This window comes from Garra rufa, chromosome 15 (genome assembly GCF_049309525.1).
Source record: "Garra rufa chromosome 15, GarRuf1.0, whole genome shotgun sequence".
Classification (NCBI taxonomy): Eukaryota; Metazoa; Chordata; class Actinopteri; order Cypriniformes; family Cyprinidae; genus Garra; species Garra rufa.
The window spans coordinates 23,325,530-23,347,226 of NC_133375.1; the positions used below are offsets into that span (position 1 = coordinate 23,325,530).

At 37.1% G+C, this 21,697-nt stretch overlaps 1 protein-coding gene across 1 annotated transcript in view; it reads left to right on the forward strand.

Annotated features, from left to right (window-relative positions):
* Positions 1–21,697, forward strand: part of kazna (kazrin, periplakin interacting protein a) — a 50,462-nt gene that overhangs the window by 4,448 nt on the left and 24,317 nt on the right. The window contains exon 2 of the mRNA XM_073819831.1: positions 16,610–16,693. Within this exon, the coding sequence (XP_073675932.1) occupies positions 16,610–16,693 (84 nt within the window). The remainder of the gene's footprint in view (positions 1–16,609; positions 16,694–21,697) is intronic.

Consider the following 21,697-nt stretch of genomic DNA (forward strand, 5'->3'; position numbering starts at 1 on the left):
AGGCAGCAGTATGGGTTGCTAGGCAATCTTCTCTCATTATGACATCACAAAGGGGTGGACTGATAATGCAGCTAAAAGCTTTTCTCCGTTCTCTCCATATACACTCGGACACACTCCAGCTGATCAATGCTTTTAGCTCATCCTACTGACATTAATGAGCTATTAAGTGGGTCATTAGCTTTTCAGATTTCAATTATGTTGCGTTGTATAAAAGTAATTATATTTTCATAAGGGTGTTTGTCCGTGTGCTTGTCTATCTATTATTCAAATGCAAAATAAATCTAGTTGTTTGCATCTCAAGAGGAGTGCGTTTATAGACAGGTGTTATATATATGTGCGAGCGCGGTGTGATGGGAGCTGGCTGAAAGCAGTCCTGATCCTGATCCCTCAGACGTGTGAACTGCCTAATTTAAATGCAAGGCAAAAGATGAAACATCTCGACATATATCCAGATCAAGCCTCTGGATTGAAGCAGTCAAGGGCTCAGCTCACTCATAAAGACCATTTCCACGCTCGGATCAAAAGGAATCACCATAATTTAAGATGTAAGGCTTTAAATGGCACTAAAACAGCATTAAAGGTCAGGCTAAATCACCAGCATCAAGTTAGAGACAGTTCCGGGCTCAGTTTTAATCTAATATTATTAGACATTTGAGTAGGATGTGCTCTCAACTAATCCATGATACCTAATTCGCTCACTTTATTTGATCCTACTCGAATTCCTGATGGTATTGGCGGATGTTTCACCTGGCCTGTGATTCCGGCTCCTTTCTTGGAAATGATGGTGCTTTAAAGTCAAGATGAAACGGAAGTATCAACAAATCTTTTCTTCCATTTTAGGAGGTACATCCGAATTTAAACGGATTATCGGAATAGAAAAATGTAGCACGAAGACTTGTTCTGTGCATCGGTGCTGATTGTGTTTTGAAATGTGGGTGGTGCACTTAAAATTGTAGGCAGATGTGGGTTTAAGTGTTCTCGTAACTCAAGACCTTTGTTCATCTTTGGAACACAAATTAAGATATTTTTGATGAAATCCGAAAGCTTTCTGACTCTGCATAGACGGCAACGCAACTACCACATTGAAGCCCCACTAAGATGTTAAGGACATAGTTAAAATAGTCCATGTGACACCAGTGGTTCAAACATAATGCTATGAAACTGAGAATACTTTCAGTACACGAAGAAAATAAAAATAACAACTTTATTCAACAATTTCTTCTCTTCTGTATCAGTCTTTGACGCACTTTCACGAGAGTATCACAATGTACGCATGTGGTCCCTCTGATGCAGGAGCCGCCTTTCTGATGTAGATCCCGGATGTGCTGTATCTTGTTTACAAGCAGAAAGCAAGGCACGCTGTACATAAAACAGTCTTCATAAACATATTTGAAGATTTCGACAGAGAGGATGACTTGCTATTTTTGCCCAGCCTTACTTATTCAAACCAGAATATACAGACGATGAACTAAAAGAGATGGATGTTCTACGTCAGAACGCTGACTGAACGCACAGTGAAAACTGACATGGAAGAGAAGAAATTGTTGAATAAAGTTGCTTTTTTTTTTCTTTGCATACTGAATATACTACTATATATACTATATACATACTTTGCATACGCATATTCTCGTAGCTTCGTAACATTATGGTTGAAACGCTGATGTCACAAGGACTTTTTTATCAATGTCATTTCTACCTTTCTGAGCCTTGAACGTGTTTGAAATTATAACATGGCTTTAATATATAAAGTGGCTTTATTTTTTCTTTATTTTTTTTTTAAAAGCCAGTATAGGCCTAAATAAACATGAAGCGTTTTATAGATTTTTATAGATTCTAGCACTTGTACATGCTTTTACACTGCATCTACAAATTGAATTAATAAATAATTAATAAATTATATAGAAATATGAATTAAATAGAATGGTACTTTTAAATATGAAACTAAAATTAGGCCTGACAGTAGCGGCAAGCCACTGTCTTAATACAAGCAAGTCTCTGAGTCATTTATTCAGTTGATTCTTTCAAAACAAGTGATTCATTCAGGAACAAAGTAAGAAACGGTTTTTATGAGTGGATCAGGGAATCATTGACTCACCGGATTTGTTTAAAATGTAAATTCTTTTGGTAAGGAAACAGTGCTGTGTTGCTGCAGAGAGGTACAACATAGCTTTGTTTGGAGCCATTTCTTTAGCGAAATAGAGCAAAAACGGCAGTATTGTCTCTACAATTTATATCACTTAATATTTATTTCTCGTTCATTGCTATGGACCATGTTAACATGTTTTTACTCCAAACTTACTTCATAACAGTCAAGCGTTTGAAATGAATCCTTTTGTAAGATGATGTGGCTTCTAACACAGAATAAGGCACAGAACATATTTTATAATATTTTAAGCAGTGATAAAGGCATTGCATTATAAATATACTTTATGATAATAAAAAAATTAGATTTATACGAACTCAGATAAACCATATATTGTTATAGTCGTGTGTTTATTAGTCACATTGAATCAATAAAAGCAGTTAAATCTTCTGTTTATTCAGCTGCAGCGATAGGCATTTTCTGGGTTTCTTCTTAGGGTGTATTTGGAGTTTCCGTGCACGAGAGAGAGAGCATCCTCTGGCCTTCGGATAAAGATTTACTGCTGATCACAGAACCATGCTTCACTGAAAGATACGCATGACACTCGCAGCTTCCGAATAATGATTGCGATTTCATTTCGATTTATCGTGCAGCCCTATTGTTAACCAAACTGTTCATTTACTTGCGCTAAATGTGTGTGTCCTTTGAAAACTGCATATAATTCTATAATTAAATATGTTTGTTGATTCACAGTCACATGGCTCAGTAAAAAAAAAAAAATCACAAATGGCAAGTGCAGTGTTATAGTGATCAGTTTTATCGATATTTAAACAGTTCTTGTCAGGAGTGAACAACAACGTAGGTGGACACTGTTAGATGGGCAGATAGCAAATCTGCAGTTCTATAAGTTATTTTAATGCCTAATAACTTTTTGTTAGGCTATTGCTTCAATGCAAAGGAAACCAGTGCTCCTGCCATGCCCTTATTTGTTGCGTAGTAATGGGTTTGTTCAAGTAAGCTAGATATGTGCAGGTGCTGCATTCATATCATGATGAGTCACGAGTTTAGTATTTGCGCTAAATATGCACAGATTTGGCTTAAATGAACTTAAGAAATTAATTAGTGAACATAATTTATGACAAAAGTAACCTGCCAAATTGGCTAGTGACACACACAGCTGATTTTTAGTTAGTGGGTGTTAATTTCATACCCTGAGCATGTCAGTTGCGTTGCGGTCTATGCAGAGTTTGAAAGCTTTCGGATTACATCAAAAATACCTTTATTTCTGTTCTGAAGATGAACAAAGGCCTTGCAGGTTTGGAACGACATGAGGGTGACTAATTAATGACAGAATTTTCATTTTTGGGTGAACTATGCCTTTAACCTTTATTCTCTTAAATAATGCAGACTAATCACTGTTCACTCCCTCTTACCTCACCAATGATTGTGACTCACTTACTTTCATGCTGTAGAACAACAAAGCACACAGTCTGATTATAATGACAAATATGACCGACTCGCTCTTTCATTGTTTAAAAATGCATTGCTTTTATTGCTTGTTTACAGTCATTATTAAATAATCAGCCGAAAATGTGTTGTTGCCCTCTCTCTATTTACCAGACCAGTGAGTGTTTTGTATTGCTTTTTGCTATGGCTAGTTGTTTTGCTGATTTGTTGCTGATGAGACACAGGATAGTTATGGACCTTTGTGACCTTTCAGGCTGATTCATGATTTCAAAGGGCAAAATTGACCCTTCACAAAAACCTGCCCTTCTTAGTTATTGCTATTGCTATATCCGACAAACAATACTGCTCTCAAGCCACACATCACGTTTTCACACAGTGAAAAATACATCGTGGTGGAGCAAAGAGGAAACTGACAACACACTGACAGACAAGACAGAGCGGGTTACTTCTGATATGAAACAAGGTCTCAGCTTTAAAATGTCTTTTTTTTAAGAAATTCAAACAATAAATACCGTTTTGTGGCTCTTTAATGTGTTGTGACAGATTAGTGTATCCACATGTGAACCGGTCCTTCTTTCTTTACTTAAAGCATGAAAAAAAACACGAATGAACATCAGAACGTATTTTATTTTAACTGCGGAAAGACGTCAATACACAATTTTTCAAGTTTAAGTCCACCGAAATTAATCTACTCTCCTGTCTGATTTGTTTGTCGGACAAAATGGCGGATTCAGCGTTATGATTATGGTTAAAGGAGTAGTTCACTTTCAGAACAAATATTTACAGTTAATGTACTCACCCCCTTGTCATCCAAGATGTTCACATCTTTCTTTCTTCAGTCGTAAAGAAATTGTGTTTCTTCAGGATTTCTCTTCATATAGTGGACTTCCCAGTTTGAACATCCAAAATGCAGTTTCAAATGGCTCTAAATGATCCCAGCCGAGGAAGAAGGGTCTTATCTAGCGAAACAATCTTATTTTCTAAAAACATTTACAATTTATTAGGGGTGGGCATAGATTAATTTTTTTAATCTAGATTAATCTAGATTAAATTTTGGAATTAATCTAGATTAATCTAGATTAAAATGGTTAATTTGAATTCTGCTGAAGGCATTCAGAATATGTGTGCTACCCAAATAATGACTAAAAGTAAGTCTTTGAGAATGGATCATAAAGCTCATAAAGCTGTTCTATGATAATTTGTTGATGAAAATAAATTATGTTCAATTAGATGTACTTGTGTTTACTAACTAACTAACAATTAAATTATTTTTTCTACCTATAGATTGTGTTTTTTTTAACGTCAACACCTACCCAACCCATTACATGTTACACCGTACTTTTATTTTGACAGGTTGCCGTAAAGTTTCTGTGTATAGGCTACAGTATGATATGATGCTAGTTTTCTCAAATGAAACGGTAAAAGTGACACTCACAGCAGTTTGGGCGATTGAGTTTATCTGTTCATGTGAGATGAAAATGCCAAAAATTACCGGGAGCGTCACGTGGGTTTCAGTATGCGTGTAGTAGAAGCTCGTCTCCGCCATGCATACATACAGCTAGGCAAACGGAACATATCCGATTCATATTAAAACGGTCTTTTTGCATTTCAGTTTTCACATACACTAGTCCATATCGCGATTTGAATTAAGTGACAGACCAACATTTGATTTATGAATCCAAAAAACGACGAATTTACGTGGCATTTCGCTATAGTAGATTCTGTTTTCATGAATGGAGGACGACGCGATCCCGTCTGTGTTTTGGCGGAGGAGACTTAAACGCGCGACCATATTCTATAGTCTTCGGTATACATCCGCGTTAAACTATCAAGGTGAAAGTCATCATAGCTTGCGTAGTTTAGACCCAGCTCCCAACCCAAATTTGAGAATAGATTAACGGCAATATTTTTTTTATCGCACGATAAGAGTTTCACGTTAACGCAGCACGTTAACGCCGATAACGGCCCACCACTACAATTTATATAGTTTATAATCTCAAACGCTCATCTTGCTGACCTAGACAAGATGAGCATTTGAGGTTAAAAAGAATATAAATTGTAATTTATTTTTAGAAAATAACCCATCGTTTTGCCTTCGTTCCTCTGCTGTGATGGTTTAGAGCCCTTTGGATCTGCATTTTGGAAGTTCAAACTCGGGGGCACCATAGAAGTCTATTATATGGAGAGAAATCCTGAAATGTTTTACTCAAAAAACATAATTTCCTTACGACTGAAGAAAGAAAGACATGAACATCTTGGATGACAAGGGGTTGAGTACATTATCTGTACATTTTTGTTCTGAAAGTGAACTACTCCTTTAAAATTGGACAGGCAGGTGAATCAACTGATATTTGGCCATTTGGAAATGATTGATCAAAAGTGACTGTAAAGACTAGCCTGGAAAAATCCAGACCCTAATCTATTAAGATTAAGGGTCTGGGATTGAGCAATGAAAACTGCCTAACTCGAGGGGCGGCACCAAGCATGCATTTGAAACTCTAACTGCACGCAATTGGATAACGCCACGACCAATCACAACAATACACGCTTAGCTACCAGCAGAGCTAAATGATGTTTCATTAACAAAGTTCAGGAAAAGCGCGTCAGATGCTTAGCGTAAACATCACAAGTCAATCAGTGCCATAGGTTTAAATACAGCTGACTCACCTCAATTCACTCGATGGTTTATCAGTAAACCTCCACCACCCCATCTCTTCACTCCGAGTTCTCGCTACTCCTATTGGGGGGTAACGTACTCTGGGTTCGGGCCACTCCCGAGCTCGGAGCCCTTCACCGGACACCACGCCAAACATGCACTACTATTCTCCGGCTAATTATATGTAAGCGTGAACTCGTGAACTGATAGATTAAACTCTTGCCGTATCCAGTCGGCAAAAAAAGCAAAACGTCCTTCTTGCAAAGGAACGATTCGAGTTTTCGGTTTTCTGTTCCTCTTTTATATGGAAAGCCAAGTCTAACTCGTTCATTGTAGCGGCCAAAGCCGTTTCAAACAACTTGTTGTTCATCTGTAGCGACAGCGATCTTTCAAAGTTTACTATATGATTCGGACGTCGCAGTGCTGTCATCATTAGCTTAGCTCGCCTCTGGCCCGCCTACATCAGATACACCGATTTGATTGGTTCCTACAATTGCTTACGTATTGCAGTAACCTGCATCATTGCTCGATGCCAGAGTGTCTTGCAGAGACAATTCAAATTGTGCTCTCGCGAGACCTCTGGATTTCCAGGGTATGTAAAGACATCATTTGGATCACTTTTGTTCAATCATTTCCAAATGGCCAAATATCAGTTGATTCACCTGCTTGGCCAATTTTCTCACCAATTATGACGTCACTAGCTTGTGATGACAAAATTCTGCCCTTTGAAATCTTGAATCAGCCTGAAAGGTCACAAAGGTCCATAACTATCCAGCGTGGTTCCACAAAAATATTACGTAGCACAATTTTCTTCAACATTGACAGTAATGAGAAATGTTTGTGAATGATTGACTGCTCTCTAGATATCAGCATCAGCTATTCAAAAACTCATATCGGTCAACAGCTTGTTTGCTTGTTTGATATAAAAGATTTTAAAGGTATCCACACACACTGTATCGTGAAACGCTTCGAATCTGTTGTTTTTAAAGGTGAGTTTTGTTAAAAAGCAACAGTCTGTCATGAGACCACAAATTGAGAAAATTTGATCTTTTGCTGCAACGTACTCTGCCGTAGGCACCAATTGAGCAATGAGAAATTCAGACATGCATGTCCAGTACCACATTTTTATCCTCCATCATTCTTTTCTTTCTCTCACAATCCCTCCGTTTTCTTTCTCCCTTTTTTTCTTAATTTTTTTTCCACAGGTACTCACGTGTGTGCTGAACTGATGAACGCTGTAGTCATAAATCTTTACTGCTGTGTTGGTGATATGTTTGGTTATCACCGTTCTGATTCTGAAGGTGTTCAGGTCACCTGACAGCTGCACGTCCTGCTGCTGGTCCATTGCCCTTGATGGAAGCTATTTACTCCTCAAGAGCATTACAGCTCGTCTGATCTCTGTATGAGTCACTTTGCATGAATGTGTGTGTGGCTGTATTTACACACAATAAATCATGAATGTAGTCAAAATCCAAAAATAACCTTTTCCACACCTACCAAGGGTGAATTAACAATTTACCGGTCATGAATGTTTTTTAGTGTGCTACTGGATGATATATGGATGATACTGTGAATATAACATATTATTAAGCCTAAACTAAACCTAACCAATTGTGTTCACCAAAAAATGAGAATTCTGTCATTAATTACTCGCCTTCATGACGTTCCAAACCAGTAAGACCTTTGTTCGTATTCTGAAAGCAAATTAAGATATTTTAAATGAAATCTAAAGCTCTCTGATCCTCCATAGACATCAAGGGTCGTACCACATCCACACGGCTCCGGGGGGTGAATAAAGGCCTCCTATAGCAAATCAATGAAATTTTGTAAGAAAAATATCCATATTTAAAACGTAAAACTGCTTCTTGTTGTACACAGAAGCAGTTCCAGCCAGGTGACGGAGGATGTCAGCGTTGCACATTGACCAATGAGTCTCGCACAAACCAACATTTGTTCACAGGAGCAAAGAAAGCAAAGTTTCTTTACTTTAGCAAAGGAAAACAAGTCTCCTCTTAGTTTATATCGAAATCCTCGGACATATTTCCTTACAAATCCTCATTTAGAACTTCTAATTCATGACCGCTGTGTTTATCTCCACTGTGCGTTCACATTCATCACTTCAGAGTGCCGCATGCGCAAAGCCGTCGTCCTAGATCATCCGCCTGAACTGCTTCCGTGTACGACCAGCCGGCGCAAGCCAGATTAAAGCGATTCTTACGTTTTAAATATGGCTATTTTTCTTACAAAAATGCATCAGTTTGCTACAGGAAGCCTTTATTCACCCCCCCGGTGCCGTGTGAGGCACTTTTTATTATGGATGGATGCACTTTATTGGACTTGTTTTGGACTGACGAAGAGAAAAACCTGCCCATGCCATTCTAAAGCTTGGAAATGCCAGAATAATTTTCAATATAACTCTGATTGGATTTGTCTGAAAAAAAGGAAGTCATATACACCTAGGATGCCTGGAGCCGAGTGTAAATGATGGGTAAATTTTTATTTTGGGGTGAACTAACTCTTTAAAGTGCCCCTATTATGCCATGTTAAAGGTAGTTAATATTGTTGTAATAGTCTCTTAAAACAGGTTTACATGTATGCAAGTTCAAAAAACACTTCAGTTTTCTCAAAAATTAGATTTAATTTTACCCCGTTTCTAAATGATTCGTAAACGACTCGTGTGAAGCAGTTCGAAGAATCAGTCTCTCTAAACCCCTCCTTTCCGTGAGCCCTCACTGCTGTGATTGGTCAGATGGTGCAGTCCTTTTGGATTGGTCTACCGCTTCAGCGCAAAACGAAACGCCCATTGGCATAACTGAATGACAGCTGTGGAGACCTGTTAATGCATAGAAAAGATAGCCTCGATTTTACCCTATCAATTCGAGCCGGAGTCTGACGATGAAACGGTTGAAGTGGCACATCGACAAGAAACTGTTTTGCAAGCACGACTGGAGCAGGACGTTTCTCAGTGGGTGTCATATTATAACTGTGGAAAGTGCTTGCAATTTGCTTTTGTAAGCGAACCGGGCACACCTCTACGTTGTGAACTTCAACACTGTAACGTACAACCCATAACACTGCGTTTATCATTATCATTACTTAAACTAATAAGGCAGACAGACAGTCAAGCTGCATCAATCACAATTTTTATACTACATTGCACTCACAGCTGAACAACAGCACTACAGAAACGCAAGTTAGCCGCTTACCAAGACATGTGCGGGGTTGTTACACACCAACGTACACAAAGACGTATTTTGAACGATCGCTAGAAAATACAATCATCAATTATTAATCATACTTACAGGTAGAAGTTCAGAGGAGCAAGCCGGTCCAAATAAACTGGGCACTGATCCATTTTTTAAAACCAAGCGTTTGGTGAATCTCGCGTTGTAACGTTACTCCCCAAGATTGGAAAAACAGTCATCAGTAAAATGACGCGAACACAACACAAGATTGGCATTGGACTGCTGAGGTGTTGAAAAAATTAATGTTAACCACTCATTCTTGGTAGTTTCATCTTTCGGAAGGGCATATACAACAAATTCACTCTCACAGCGCAGGGCGTCTTCTTGACATGATGTAATCCACGTGAAAATGGTAGGCCTACTGTTTGTGGGCGGGCAAGTTGTTTGCGAAATTGAACGTGGGCGGACATTACGCAAATGTGTAGCTCGTGACGTGTGGCCGTTACAGAAAAAAGATTCGAATTGCTGACGACTCGTTTAGGCGAATGTGAGCCGACTCTTTTTTTTGTTAGACAAAAACTTCATTTATAGTGCACTGTCGGCGTCACAACTTTGCAGATAGTTTATGTTCACATACAGCTACATGACACACTACATGAAATATCATATTTGAAAAGGCATAATAGGGGCACTTTAACAAAAGCAAACATGAGAAAAAAGCATGCCACTTTAGTTTGAGTTCTTTTCATGTTGCAAGTGCAATGCTGTACCAGGGGCACTTCCAAGCAAGTTTACAGGCCAGAAAAGCAATACATATGCTGGTTATGTGATACAAACATCAAAAGAAAGAAGGTTTTGATGCTTTTCTGCCACTAGTGTTCATTTTAAACTGGAAACTGCTGTGAATTGTACGTTTTTAAAGTTTAGCAAGAACTTACAGTAGCTAGATGCATATTTTACCAGTAATCTGGTGCTGGTTGAAAAACTTTTGGTCTTATGATTTAATTAAGAGAATACATCCAAGAAAGGCAGACTATCAGTCTAACACTTTATTTGCAGCTCCTAATAAATGTACTGCTCTGCTGCCCCTACAGTGTTTTTCTTTTCCACTTACATTCATTGCTTGTCGAGTGATAATTTTGAATCCCTTATGCAGCACATCCATACGCTGACTTCTCATTTATCACAGTTACAGTATAACACATTGGGTTGAATCTCTGTGAAAGTGTGTGTGTGGGAGAGGGTGTAAAGGGGCAGTCTGGACAACCTTTGCACAGCATAGCTTTAAACTTCTCAATGAACTCACTTCACTCTTATGCCTACACACACGCGCACACACACACTTCAGAGAGTGTCATATTCCACCTGCCCTGTTAGTATAGAAGATCTAGAGGAGCTGACAGGACAGTTTTGCCTCTCGCTCTCTCTCTTTCACTTCTGTAGGGCTACAAAACAGGGGAAAAGTGAGTAGCGTCTTTGTCTGTGTGAAAGAGTAAATACATTTGTTTTCATTCACACTGTGACAGTCACTAACCCATGGAGCATGTGAGTTTTGCTCTTCGTCGTGTAATATGATCAGCCAAATTTGAATGTGCAGCCATATTTAAACGTTTATGTGACTTGTGATAGGGTTTCAGTTCTTTTTTGCACTGTTGTTAAAAATGCAGTTGTGTTTCTAGTTTTCTACTATGTAGCACAGTACTTTGGGTTACAGTTTTGAGCATCTGTGTGTGATATGTAGTTTTGAAAATTACATTTGTCCTTATTTCTCAAGCAAGTCACCACAGAATGTTAAGAAGTAGATAAACGTTTTGAGTTAATGTTTGAGTTGCACGGGTGCAGTTTGTGTGTGTTTGCCAGTGTTCACTATAATGTTAAACACAGATGTCGAGAGCGAGCTTATATCTGTTTACCGTTTGGCATCAGAATGACTGGATGGGGTTACCAGCCAGAAAGAGAGAGAGAGAGAGAAAGTGTGTGTGTATGTGTGTGTATTTGCTATTTGCAGCAGTCAAAGATGATATGCTTCTGAAATAAACCCCGCACCCTGCCTACCAATGAGGTTTAGGAGGTTACAGCTAGATGTCAAACTCTGTCTGGACAAACTGGAATTTTTTGGTAAGGGTTTTATATGCGTTTTGGATCACAGACATTATACTCTATTCATACTTCTTCTTTGATGTTCTGGTCCAAAATCAATTTTCCAATATTTAGGCTGTTAAATGTGCCATCTAGACATTATTTCACTGGGATTTGTGATGGAAAAAGTGCTGCATGTGTGTGCGGACTGATCAAGGAGAAGATTTGAGCTGGCAGAGTTGTGGCATTAAAGCTGGAAGGTTAAAAAGGCTAAAGGCTTTATTAAAAGCACTGTCAGTTTTCACGGTGGTCTAGCTACACTTTGAAATCAGCAGCACATTCAAATGCAGCACATAGCAGCTTGATGAAGGCCTGAAGAGATGCCTGTGAGAGCAACATCGATCGCTTGTCATTCAGGGAATGTACAAGACCATCAGCACTGCTTCAGCTCGCTTTAAACAGATATCTCTTTCAGTGTTATTAACTTGTTTGTGTCCCACAAACATCTCATTCAGTTGGTTTAATTTGGCGGTTCCAAGCTTTTCTTTTTTTTTTTTTTTTGAATTTGCATTAATAATCTCTCAAAGTCTTCAGTCTCATAAGTGGTGCATTCAAATTGAATCATCATGAATAAAGTCATGGTAAGAACTGAAAGGAATGGCATCATGGTTTGTTGTAGGTACTCAGTTTCTGTTAAGCCCCATTCTCTGGCCTAACTTATTTCATTCAAGTGCCTCTTAACTTTCAGTCTTTGTTGTTGTGTACAAGCAAATGCAGCAAGCAAGAATTTTTTGTAACATTTAAGAATTCATGCATTTGCTTGAAGAAAAAAAAAATATGAGCTCCATGTTTCTACATTTATTTTTTATTTTTATGTTAACCAGATACAGTCCATTATGGACTGTTTCCAACGCTGAATGAGAATTGCGTTATACAGACTCACAATTCTGACTTTTTTCCCCACAGAATTGCGAGATAAATTTGAAATAGCGAGTTATAAAGTCAGATTTTTAGGAGGGGAAAAGGACTTGATGTGTTCTCAGAATTGCGAGTTTATATCTCACAATTCTGACTTTTATTTTCAGAATTGATTGCGTGATATGAACTCACAATTGCAAGTTATAAAGTCCAATTTTGAGGGGAAAAAAGACTTGAAAATGTTCTCAGAATTGCACGTTTATATCTCACAATTCTGACTTAATTCGCAATTGTGTTTTGTGAAGTCAGAATTGCGAGAGATAAACTCACACTTCTGGCGCTTTTTTTCCTCAGAATTGTGATAAACTTGCATTTGCGAGTTATAAACTAACAATTCTGACTTTTTTTCTCAGAATTGTGTGATATAACTATGAGATATAAATATTTAATAAATAAAGTCAGAATTGCGAGTTAAAAACTTGCATTTGCGAGTTATAAACTAACAATTGTGACCTTTTTTCCACAGAATTGTGATGTAAACTTGCAATTGCGAGTTATAAACTCACAATTCTGACTTTTTTTTCTTAGACTTGCCTGATATAAACTCAAAATTGCAAGAAATGAAGTCGGAATTGCGAGATAACTCGCATTTGTGGGTTATAAAGTCAGAATTGTGAGTTTAAATCTTGCAATTATGACTTTATAACTCACAGTTTGTTACACTATGACTTTTTTTCGCTGAATTGCGAGATATAAACTCACAATTGTGAGTCCAGTTTTGAGGGGGCAAAAAGACTGATATATTCTTACAATTGTGAGTTTATATCTCTGATTTAATAATTTGCAGTTCCATGTTATAAAGTCAGAATTGTGAGATATAAACTCACATTCACAAATGCAAGTTTTTTTTTATCACAATTCTGAAAAAACTTTTGAGCAATTCTGTCTTTTTATCCTCAGAATTGTGATAAACAGAATTGTGTGAATTGTGTGATATAACTGTGAGATATAAATATTTATTAAATTAAGTCAGAATTGTAAGAGAAAAACTTGCAGTTGCGAGTTATAAAGTCCGATTTGCATAATATAAAATCACAGTTGCGGTTATAAAGTCAGAATTGCGAGATATAAGCTCACAATTCTTTCTTTCTCAGAACTATGTAATTTTAAACTCACAATTGTGAGTTATAAAGTCCAGTTTTAAGGGGGGGAAGACTGATATATTCTCAGAATAGCGACTTTATATATCATAATTCTGACTTAATTTGCAGTTGTGTGTTATAAAGTCAGAATTGCAAGATAAAAACTCGAATTTGTGGGTTATAAAGTCAGAATTGTGAGTTTAAATCTTGCAATTCTGAATTTATAACTCACAGTTGCAAGTTTATATCGCAATTATGACTTAAATTCTCAGAATTGCGAGATATGAACTCACAATTCTGACCTTTTTTCTTAAGAATTGTGATGTAAACTTGCATTTGCGAGTTATAAACTCACAATTCTGACTTTTTCCTAGACTTGCCTGATATAAACTCAAAATTGCGAGATAAAAACTTCCATTTGTGGGTTATAAAGTCAGAATTGTGAGTTTAAATCTTGCAATTATGACTGTCACACAAGCGAGATATAAACTCACAGTTCTGACTTTTTTTCGCTGAATTGCGAGATATAAACTCACAATTGTGAGTCCAGTTTTGAGGGGGCAAAAAGACTGATATTCTTAGAATTGCGAGTTTATATCTCTGATTTAATAATTTGCAGTTCCATGTTATAAAGTCAGAATTGTGAGATATAAACTTGCAATTCTAAGAAAAAAGTTTATATCTCGCAATTCTGACTTTATAACTCAAAATTGCAAGTTTGTGTCATGCAATTATGACTTAAATTCACAGAATTGTGAGTTTATATCACAATTCTGACTTTATAACTTGGAACTGCGAGTTTAAATTTCACAAACCTAAGAAAAAAAGTCAGAATTGTGAGATGTAAACTCACAATTATGAGAAGTTAAAATTGTGAGAAAAATTGAAAAAAAATTTATTCAGTGGCGTGAACAGGCTTAATAGTCCATTGTATGTGCACAACTTGTAAACATTTGCCTTGTTTTCAATACCACGATAAAACAAATTTTATATTACAGACACTTGACTGGATTATTCTATTAACTATTTAAAAAGTAAACATAATAAAAAACAGGAATAAAACAAATGACAACCAATATAGCTGTAGTGGAAGTGGTTAAAAAATGTCAAGACTGCTTATTTGCTAAACTGTGTATTTGCATTAATAATTTGACTTATGCTTATTATTATTATTATTAACATCTCATATGTACGTTTACTATAAAAAACTGACAACTTAATGGTTTTTGAATGTAAAAACTAAGTTTTACTGTATAATTTATGGTGAAAAAAAAAACGTAAAAACGTGACAGATAACATATTATTTTATTATTTGATATAAAAAATTTGGGTAGTTTTTGTTCGTAGTAATTAGGGTGTTTGTGTAACATTTCATGGTATTTAGTTCACATTTATTGCATTATTTTATTCATGTGTTGGTGTTTTGTCTTGGAGTGTATTACCCGATGTTTAAGGCCAAATTACAGTGACCTCTAATTCATTATATGGCTTTTCATTTATGGATTTCCATTTTACCACCTGTATTTGGTGGTTATTGGCAGATTTTAAGATAAAAAGCACATTTTGGTATCATCATATTTATTGTGGTGCAACCACAGTTGCTGTTTTTTTTACTATAAATTTAACAGGACCTTTTTAAAATACTGTATCCGTTGCTGTTTTCAATTGACGTAACCTGGAAAAGTATTTTGGACCACTAGTGTCTCCTGTTTCCAATTTTAGGCCTCTCTGATGACCTTCTGCCAGAAACGGGTATATGAGTTTTGGGCGCTGTTACCTTGGCATCAGTTGCTTAGCAACCCCTGCTCATGTCCTGACTCGGCTCCAGACGTTCTGTCAGAGAGAGTTCTGACCCCTGAATGAGACATTTCAAACTTCATATCCTCACAGAGCACACAAAAGCAATGTCAAATCTGGTTGTCGAACCGATTATATTTAACCTCTCTCTAGTCGCCCCAAATGGTTCCCATGGCGACAGGATGCTTATGACTTGCTATGTGAATTCATGTACTTAAGAGGATGTCTTCTCAAGGATTTACAAGAACACAAGGAACAAAACGGTTCATATTCTGTATTTAAAGTGCCTTAGCTGTGGTTGAAGTTTTGACAAAGACATTTTCCTTCAGCTGCATTTTGTTCTTAGTTAGACATGTCATTCCTCCCCCTCACTCTTTTATCTTGTTTTTGTCTCTCTGTCTGGGAAACAACACATCTCATCTATTCAACATCGATCTGTTAAACTGAGCATGCAAGAGAGACCCAGAGACAGGGCACATTTTTCATTCAAATTGCTATGCTGAGAATATAATTCGTACCAAAAACATTGTATTAAATTAGAAAAATTATAAAAGAATCTAGTGTTCTTAGACTCTAACCCCGCTTTATAGAGAAACGGTCTTTATAATGCTATAATGCTTTTACAAAACCTGAAGAGAGAATGATAAAAAAGGGAACTCAACGTCTTAGCACTTAGCACTTTAGTGATTTTATGTCACTCACAATCACAAAATCAATATTTTTCAAGTGTGTGAGTACACGTGTGTATGTGTAAGTGTTTGAAGTCGCTGACAACTGAAGGATCTTATCATGCTCATCTGAAGGATGTTGACCTTTGACGCTGTGCCACCTGCCGAGCAGGTTCTCCATCAGTGCTGAAATTAAAATTGACTACTGGATTCAGAGAGATTGAAAAAGAGAGAGCACATTTCCTCTGTAGAATAAAGCCTATGATTTAGTTTTATAAGATTATGTTCTCTTTAATTGGGTAAAGCATTGAAATCTATCCAGAAGGCGTTATAACAAGCGTCCAGTGGCTGAGCGTCTATTCCGTCATTGATTTGTGTGTTAAATGCTTCCAGTTCCTTCTGCAGTGAGTGGTGTGATATTTCAGCCGGATCAGAGGTGAGATACACTGCTGCTGATACCAGAGGTCATTCAAGCTGAACTCTAGACATTTATTCGCTAAAATGTGAATTTCCAACCACATGGAGTGATCGTAATAAAACCAGATGAGTGAGTCCTCCTCAAACACACAATGTTCATAAGTCTAATGTTATCTGTCTCTGTGTTTCTCTTTCAGATGCACCGGTCCAAAGACAGAAAGCTTTGACAGAGCTTGGTCAAAAAGGTGACGTTGTTCTACAGGAGACGTCGTTAGATAAAGGTAAGAATAGTGCACATGCTGAAAAGCATGCAAGGAAGTCCAGATAAGCACAAACACTCTCGGACCACTAAAATGCACCACTGACTAGTGGAATGAAAATGAGTGTGTGTGTCAGATTGAAACTTAAAGTGATCTATGAGGTTTCGCCTGAGAGATAGAGAGTGGAGAATTTTCCTGAGCCGGAAGATGAACGAACACACACACATAAACACACACACACACATTAGTTTCAACATGAGGTTGCACATTTAAAAGGATAGAGGTTTTTGCAAAATTATAGGCCTAAACTCCAATCTGGGTTACATTTCTCAAAAGCTACTATGGTTGCCAATAGAGTTCTATGGAATTAACAACCATAGTTGGATAACAGTGCTTTTGAGAAATGCACCCAAAAGTGCATGTTTGGGGTCTGTAAGATATATCTCATCATTTTTTTTTTAGAGTCTCTAATGGGTCTTATGGGTCATTTGGTCAAATCAATCAAATTTTAGAAACTTCCCCTGCTCAATTTTTTGATTTTGCCAATATTTTTTTCTGACGAAAGATAGACATGTATAGTGATGAAAGCCAAAATATTAAATGTCACCAATGTATATTTACTGAGTGGACCACTATTTTGTAGAGGGGGGTCAAAATGACAATTTTCACCTGAGATTCAGAGCCAAATTACAGAGGGTTATAAATGACTTCAGATAGACAATGTTTGTTTTACACAGAGTTTGGTAGGTATATAAGTAAAAATCTGTTGACTTTAGTAATCTTTTTTTACATTATGTGCCAATGGTGGCCATTCAGAAATGGGGAAACGGCACTTTTTAAGTTTTTTCCCCCAAAGTTGGCAAGCCTGTAACTCAAGAAGTATTAAAGATATCTTAATGCCCTTTTAGATATTGGGTCTTAACAAACTTTCTGTTTGGCATCTTCATTTTAAAGGCCCTATGTGGTTCAGTTCCAGAAATATTGGAATTTCAATATGGCTCCTGGAGTAAATTGATAAATTGTACACATTTTCAGTGGCCAAAAACCAAATATGTGTCACCTTGCATACAGATGTTACTTTTTTCTTTTAAGGAAGAATGTCTGAAGAACAAATAACGTTGAAACTAGAAATGTATCTTGTTTCTGTCTGTCAAAACAACTGCCTTGAGCATACCTGTCTGCGTGCCATAAAATATTTTTCCAAAGTTTGTGTGCAGTATTAATAAATCATTAAAATAATAATTTAAGAAGTATTAAATGTATCACAATATGATTTTAGATTCTAGTTTTTAATAAACTTTTCTTTTGGAATCATCATTTTCAAGGCCCTATGTCATTCAGTCCCAGAGATATGGGGCAAAAACTTTTGAATAGTCGTAGATATTTACTAGGGGTGGGAATCTTTCGGTACTTCATGACTCGATTCAAATTGGATCTTGGGGTCATGATTCGATTGAAATTCGTTTCACGGTTTTTTGATTTTCAATTCACAATTTTTCATAAATTATTAGCTGTTATTAATAAGCAGAGCATTAAAGGAACACTCCACTTTTTTTGGAAATAGGCTCATTCTCCAACTCCCCCCGAGTTAATAAGTTGAGTTTTACCGTTTTGAAATCCATTCAGCCGTTCTCCTGTTCTGGCGATATCACTGTTAGCATAGCTTAGCATAGATCATTGAATCCTATTAGACCAATAGCATCACGTTCAAAAATGACCAACGAGTTTCGATATTTGTCTTATTTAAAACTTGACTCTTCTGTAGTTATATCGTGTACTAAGACCGGTGGAAATGCAAAGCTGCGAGTTTCTAGGCTGATAAGATTAAGAACTACTCTCCCATTCCGGCGTAATAGTCAAGGAAGTTTGCTGCCGTAATATGGCCGAAGCAGGCGGAGTATTATCAGAAATGAGTTCCCAGCTAGTTTAGCATTTGCACATGTGCTGGGTGGTATTACTGCTCCTGCTTCGGCCTTATTACGGCAGCAAACTTCCTTGACTATTACGCCGGAATGGAAGTGTAGTTCCTAATCTTATCAGCCTAGAAACTCGCAGCTTTGCATTTCCACCGGTCTTAGTACACGATATAACTACAGAAGAGTCAAGTTTTAAATAAGACAAATATCGAAACTCGTTGGTCATTTTTGAACGTGATGCTATTGGTTTAATAGGATTCAATGATCTATGCTAAGCTATGCTAAAAGTGATATCGCCAGAACAGGAGAACGGCTGAATGGATTTCAAAACGGTAAAAATCAACTTATTAACTCGGGGGGAGTTAGAGAATGAGCCTATTTCCAAAAAAAAGTGGAGTGTTCCTTTAAAACTTTAAACTGACACTGCTTTTGAATGCGCAATTGCATTTTACTTTCACTTTCGAGATTTGCGATCTCATGGATCGGCAGTAGGCCTACTTACCATATATTTTACAAGATTAGGTGTTTGTCAGTGGTGTTCAGGATCTGCAAATCATTCGGCATTGTCCTATCAGTAAGTGGTAAGTGAAATATTATGCACTTTAATGTAACAGGCTACCACTAGCAAGCGGCTTACCATGTTCATTTAGTGGTTCTGTAGAATATGTTAGTTTTCCGTGCCTTCCGAATACGGATTCACTATTTCGGCTCATCCCTACTTCTCATAATAACAAAAGTTTAATAATTATTATAATATTTTTCCAAACACTTGCCCTCGCTGAAAATAGGGCAGGATGTATTTGTTTTTCCTCCTCCATTGCTGTTGCTGTTTTGTTCCGACAACATCTTGCTATTATTATTTTTATATTAACTAGAATTTTTATTTATTTTTATTTTTTTTGTGAATTGATACAAATCATTAGAAGACTGAATTGCGATTCATATGTGAATTGTTTTTCCCCCACCCCCAATATTTACTAAAACCCTACTTTACTAGTTACCTCTTTGTAGCAATGAGCACTTCTGTGTAAAATCTGGTTACTGGAATTGTGATCTGTGAGATTTTCTAGTGATTTCATCATTGTCTATACAACTTTTCTTGGAACTGCTGTGCAATTAAACGAGCTGCCACAGTGTTTTCTTGGGAGCTTGTTTTTTTTTTTTGCAGGGGTTGGGGGGATGTTTATGCCTTTATTTTTACACGACAGTGGAAACTACATGACACAGATTGAACCTGATTCCCTGTGAGCTGACAACCCTTATATATCGTGAGCAAGTGCACAACTGAGTACGGCACAGTTTTGATGCCTTGTTATTGTGGTTTTTCAGTTTTACAGTGTGTAAAATCAACTAAAAAGTGTGGTTAGCTGCTATATGCATCCGTCAGACAACCTTTTCCTATTTAAATCATTCTTGGCCAGAATAAGATACAATGTGGACCAGGCTTTATGCTAGTGGTCCAGTCTGGCTATGCAAGACTGCACACATTCACTGTCTACTGAACATGTCAGCAGCCCTTCAACCTGTTCGCCCATAGTTATTTTTTCCTATCCTATCAAAAAGAGAGAAGAAAGAGAGAAAGAAAGACACTGGCATATTATCTTAAAGTGTTTTCTTGGCCCTGACTATAGGTTGACTGTTAGAGACTCATTTGATTCAGGTTCTCTGATCACTGGCTTTTATGAATCAAAGGTTATAAATTATGAATCAGTTGATTCATCATCTCCACAGAGAGAATGACTGTGGCTGCCGTTCTTAAACCTCTCCTCTTTTATCACTCATTTATTTTCTTCACTCATTTGGACCATGTAATCAACTTATGTTGGCACTTGTGAGTTTGTTTATTATAATTCATATAGTGTAATGCTGCTGTTTCTGTGACTCAGTGACTAGAATAATCAGCTGTCAGAAGGTGATGCCAGCCTGCGTTTGTTTGTTTTTGGCTACGGTGTGCTTGGCACAGCAGTTAGCCGCACTTTGCATTCCTTTGTGCAAGTGGGATTGTATGTTTGTATGTGTGTGAACTCTGTTGACAGGTGTAATGCGTGTGTGTTGACAAACCATCCTGAGGGATCTGTAAAATTTAGCCCAGTGTTGAAAAGCAGCACAGCTGCAATCAGACAAACAGATTTTGTGTGTGTATAAGGTTTGATTTTTGAATACCTGAGTGAATGTTAGTGAATCTTTGTGTACATGTGCCCCAGTGAGCTTTAAAGCATTTGGGAGATTTCATGCCTAAAAATGCTGTTTTGGAAAGGGTCCCTTGCACAATGAATCACATTTTACACAAAAACATTACCGTTTTAATATTACCATATAAAATGTTTTCATCATTGATAATAAAAAATGTGTCTTTTAATAAATTTTACAATATTACAGTTTTGTGTTGTTGATAAACAAAAAAACAGTACAGACAAAAGCAGAATCAAACAAGTTCTATTCAAGTGTGCCGCACGAGTCGCGAAAAGTGAAGCCAAAACATTTCGATCGCCCCCCGGTAATCTAATGGGATATGAGCCAAACTAAATTATTGAATTACATTTCAAATCATTTTTTTTCCAAAGATGGTTTCCATTGTGTGAGGTAGCTCTTATAATGGTGATTCATGTTCAAGTGTTTGTTTTCTAATAAGTTTGCTTTTAGTTAGTTATTTGATGCTATAAAAACGTATGGTTGTAAAAACGGGTGATCTTGCGATTGGGTCTGCGGGAGTTTGGGCGGGACTTTAATACCGCGGCTTCACCTCACGACACTACTGCGCAGGCTCTGGCTCCAAATGATGTCATTTCCCCCAAGATATCAGTAGCCATATTGATTGCTTTGGCTTCACTTTTGTATAGTGGAATGAAGCGGAGACGCGTCGTCCATCTTTTTTTTCAGTCTATGGTTCTATCTAATAATATTATTTAAAGGGATCATGACATGGATTTTTTTGTAAATTATTTTAATGTTCTTTGAGGTTGACGCATAATGTTAATAAAGTAAGTTTTTTTGCACACAAAACACACAAATAATTATGTGGAAAATGATTATTTTTTAACCATCATTCTGACCCTGTCTAAAATGATCTGTTTTAAGGGGCAGGTCCTTTAAGGCTTCTGAATAATTG